Genomic DNA, 4,274 nt, shown 5'->3' on the forward strand with positions numbered 1-4,274 from the left:
AGAGTTGGTGGAAGCTAGATTAAAGGGCAAATTTCATCATCATTTTGCAATACCAAATGATATGGAACGCTACACCAAAACATGACCTATTTAGTTTAAGTTCTTGTGAATATGACTGAAAAAGTTGTCAAAACCTCTATCAAACCCTAACCTCTAATATTGTTTATCACGATGATATAGCTTCTGATGTATTAGCTACGGAAATGATGATATCCTCGAGTATAATTTGCAATAATTGCATTGTATCTTTTCTATGCATCAATTTATTGCTTCAATTTCCACTTAATCAAATCTTCCTCACGTAGAAGTTGTACACTACCAAAAACTTTCATTCAACTCTATTGAAAATGTATTTAAACAAATCAAGTTAAAATTATGAGAAAAAAAATCATATTTGAAAAAACAAATTAAATGTACAAAATATTATGACCTTTTCACAACTTTTTCAAAAGATATAATTTTAATTTCATAAAGATGACATAGTGAAGCAATTATATGTAGCAAAATGTGTATTCATGGATTTGGATCCTTAATGGTGTAGACATGTCAAATCCATAGAGAAGTTAATGAACTAGGCCTTAAGAAGAAGACATTCTGGTCATGAATTAAGTAAATATGTCATATACTTAATGTTTCAAAATGTATGTGTATTACATCAATTTTACATATTTCAACCATGTGTCATCTCCGGATATAAAGGGTCCACGAATTATCTAAATTATCTGAGAAAATAATGACATTTTTCTATGTTTTTTCACATTTATCTTCCTCAATGATACTTTCAGTGTCATTCAAAAGTTTATTTTTTAGTTAAACTAGTTGGCTATGCTTAATTGTATGTATATTGATAGTGTGAAATTTTTTAAGAAGAAAATACCAATAGTAAAATTAATAATACATTCTAGATAGTAGTTGAAATGAAGAACATTTCTTGTCATATTTTTCTACAAAAATTTGTGTAACTTGGTCGAAAAGTGGACTATGAAGTAAAATTTCATAACTATATTAAGTTAGAAAACTATTATTGAAAAGGGTAATTTACCATGCCACCCCCTGGATAATGCCAATATTAAAGGGACACCTTCTCTCTTTCACGAAATTATACTTGGACCATTTGCTGTCAATCTCTGTTAAATAAGAATATAAAATGACATTTTTACCTTTTTAACTAAAATAAATAATAAATCATATTTTATCCCGGAAAAGTTCAGAAAAGGGGAGAGAGTTCGAGCTTTACCGCCATTGTTCATCAGCTAACACCACTGACCCAAAAGTGCTAGTGAAGGTGGCTTTCCAAGCGGCCATGACCCATATCACTGAGGCTGTCAAGAAATCGACGATGCCTTGTGAACTTGAGAAGGATAAATTTTCTGCTCAAGTTCTTAAGAACTGCAAGGAATTGATGGATTATGCCATTGACGACCTCAAGAAGTCTTTTGACGAGCTGGGCATGTTCGATATGAGCAAGATGGATGATTTTCTGGAAAACATCAATATCTGGGTTAGTGCTGCTCTGACTCAAGGAAACATGTGCTTATTCAGTTTCAGTTTCCATTGGCATTGATGCATTAGCAAGTGTTAAATACAAATCCATCGGACTCTTTCGCAGAAGAATCTATTATATAATCTATCTAACAATCAAATAGGGAATTCTCTGGTTTTCGGAGTAGGTAATGTGATCATCAGACATGTTTTAGTTTAATTTCTCATTTTTTTTTATGGGTTTGACCAAAATAAATTTTAATCGGCTTTTGCATTATTGACCAAATCTGTTTTATTAGGTTTTTTCATGGATTTCTTACATCAATTCAAGCAATCTTAGATAAGAATCCCTGATTCATTATTCCATCTATCTACAAGCTTCTGTTCTAAGTTGTTCTTCCATTTCTCTACTGAGTACCGTCTCCTTTTCGGTATCCTTCTCCTCAGACCTAGGATTTGCACACCGATCAGTTTTGTTTAGCTTTACCGCCGCTGTTCTCTAATGGGCAGATCGTCGTTGTGAAGAAGCTCCACAGACAACAAGCGATGGCAGCGGTGGCATCCACAAAGGAATTCTGTAACGAGATCTTGATATTATCATCAAGAGACCACCCAACCCTGGTAAAGCTCCACGGGTACTATAGCGATCCAAGAGGGCTAGTCCTCGTATATGATTATGTCCCGAACGATACCCTAGCCGATCATCTCCACAGGTCGAAGTGCTTGGAGAGGAAGAAGTCGTTGACATGGGAAGTGAGAGTAGAGGTGGCGTTGCAGACGGCGATGGCATTAGAGTACCTTCACTTTTCGGTGGTGCCGGCGATCGTTCATAGAGACATAACATCATTGAACATAATTGTAGAGAAAGGATATGAGGATCAAAGTGGGGGATTTTGGGTTATCAAGGAGGCTGGTGCTCACCGACTCATTGTCGTCGAAGTCCGTTTGGACGGGGCCATAGGGAATGCCGGGATACTTGGACCTAGAGTACCACAGGTCGTTCAAGTTGACGGAAAAGAGTGACGTGTACAGTTTCGGGGTGGTACTATTAGCGGACATGGTGGCGTTAAAGTGGGATTGCCACATCAGGTGGAGGACCACTGCTTATTACATGGGTATTTTAGGTACTTCACATTTAGTAAGGGCATTTTGGTATTTAAAATAAAATATAATAACTGACAATATTCCTTAACAGAGACTGACGGTAAGGGATCCAAGTATAATTTGGTGAAAGAGAAGGGGTGTCCCTCTAATATTGACATTCTCTAGGGGTGACATGGTAAATTACCCTACTGAAAATGATAGAGTTTTTTGTTTTTTAGGGTGAATATCTTTTGAGAGTTTATTTATTTATTTATTATGGTGTGGCATTTTATTTTATACCAGACAAATTTGATCAAACCCATGGAATAAGTGTAGTTTTAATAACTAACACCATTTTTTTTTTCAATAATTATATAACAAAAAATTATAGTGTTTGTATAAACAAAGTAGCTAAAACGATGTAGTGGATATAATTGAGTTGCAATACTTGGAAGGATAAAATTACTTCTGACCTCTAAGTGCAAAAATGGGAAAAAGGTTGTCATTTTTTTTTTTTTGTGTGTGTGTAGCAACCGATATAATCTCTACCAGATACAACAATAAAGAATGGGGAATACTAGCTAATGAGAAGATTGAATAATATACATATTTTATAAGAAGATCAATTTATTCTAAGTGAAGTTAGTATCATGTTGATGTACGCAACATGCAACCCCATGCCAATTGGTTAGAATTGATTGAGAATTATATATTTTTTTTCCATAATGGGTAGTTTCAGATGATCGATGGTGGAAGTAAATTTTAGGATCAACATTACATATTTGGTTTGTTTAAAAAGGAAAAAAAAATCCTTATCCTTCAAATAGTTTGGAATGTACCATACATTGTAAATACGTTATAACTTAAGATTGCCCATTTTTTTTCTTAATTTAAGCTATTTTGTGTTCTTCTAAATCTTAAGTAATCTCTCATATGCACTATATAACAAAAAACTACTATATTGATGTAAGAACATAAACAACTTTCATAATTGCTTGCTTCTCAATTGGCGAATTTAGTTTCCTCCAAATTCATATTATGCTTCAAGAAAAGATGTAATTGTTGACATCAATATTGACATGATTCAACCATCTCAAGTAATGAATAATTTATAAAATTCTGGTGATTTATAAATTTTTAAAAGGCTTTTTAAATATTTCCCTGTTTGTTTTAAGTTATAATTTGACCTATGACATTACGGTAAGGTTCTCTTTCACATGGATCCACTCATATCCATTTATATGTACCACATAAAATCAGTATTAAAATTTAGATCACATTTTTTTAAACGTACAAATTCCCATTGTTCTATTTCAAAATTGCGAAAAGGGATTACTGAGCTGCACATAAAGAGTTGTGCTTGATTCTGACATTTGTAGAAGATCATATGATTCTTTTAGTCAGATCACTAAGCCTGACAAACAACTAATTTATGTCGAACACAAATTCAAATTAGAGAAGGAATAGTAAATAGGACATCTCAATAATTAAAATAAAGGTGGGCATGAGCTAGTAAACAATTTCTTTAATGAACGGAATAATTAGAAGATTAGGTGAAAATAGGTTTTGAGTATACTAATGATTTTCCCATCCCTGTACTCATTTGTATAAATAAAATGCTGACAAGAAAAGAGGAACTTCATAAGTTGTTCATGAGCCATTTTATATTTATTTGGGAAAAAAATGATTCTCATAATACCAGAGCAACG

The 4,274-nt window shown here is 33.4% G+C and overlaps 1 protein-coding gene across 1 annotated transcript; it reads left to right on the top strand.

The window, feature by feature from the left end:
* The first annotated feature begins 1,303 nt into the window (after positions 1-1,303).
* Positions 1,304-2,505, top strand: LOC122066312 (LEAF RUST 10 DISEASE-RESISTANCE LOCUS RECEPTOR-LIKE PROTEIN KINASE-like 1.5). Its single transcript, XM_042630135.1, has 2 exons — positions 1,304-1,501; positions 1,993-2,505. Exons 1-2 carry the CDS (start codon positions 1,304-1,306, stop codon positions 2,503-2,505), a joined length of 711 nt encoding a protein of 236 aa, XP_042486069.1.
* Positions 2,506-4,274: the final 1,769 nt, after the last annotated feature.

Source organism: Macadamia integrifolia, unplaced genomic scaffold (genome assembly GCF_013358625.1).
Source record: "Macadamia integrifolia cultivar HAES 741 unplaced genomic scaffold, SCU_Mint_v3 scaffold2338, whole genome shotgun sequence".
NCBI lineage: Eukaryota > Viridiplantae > Streptophyta > Magnoliopsida > Proteales > Proteaceae > Macadamia > Macadamia integrifolia.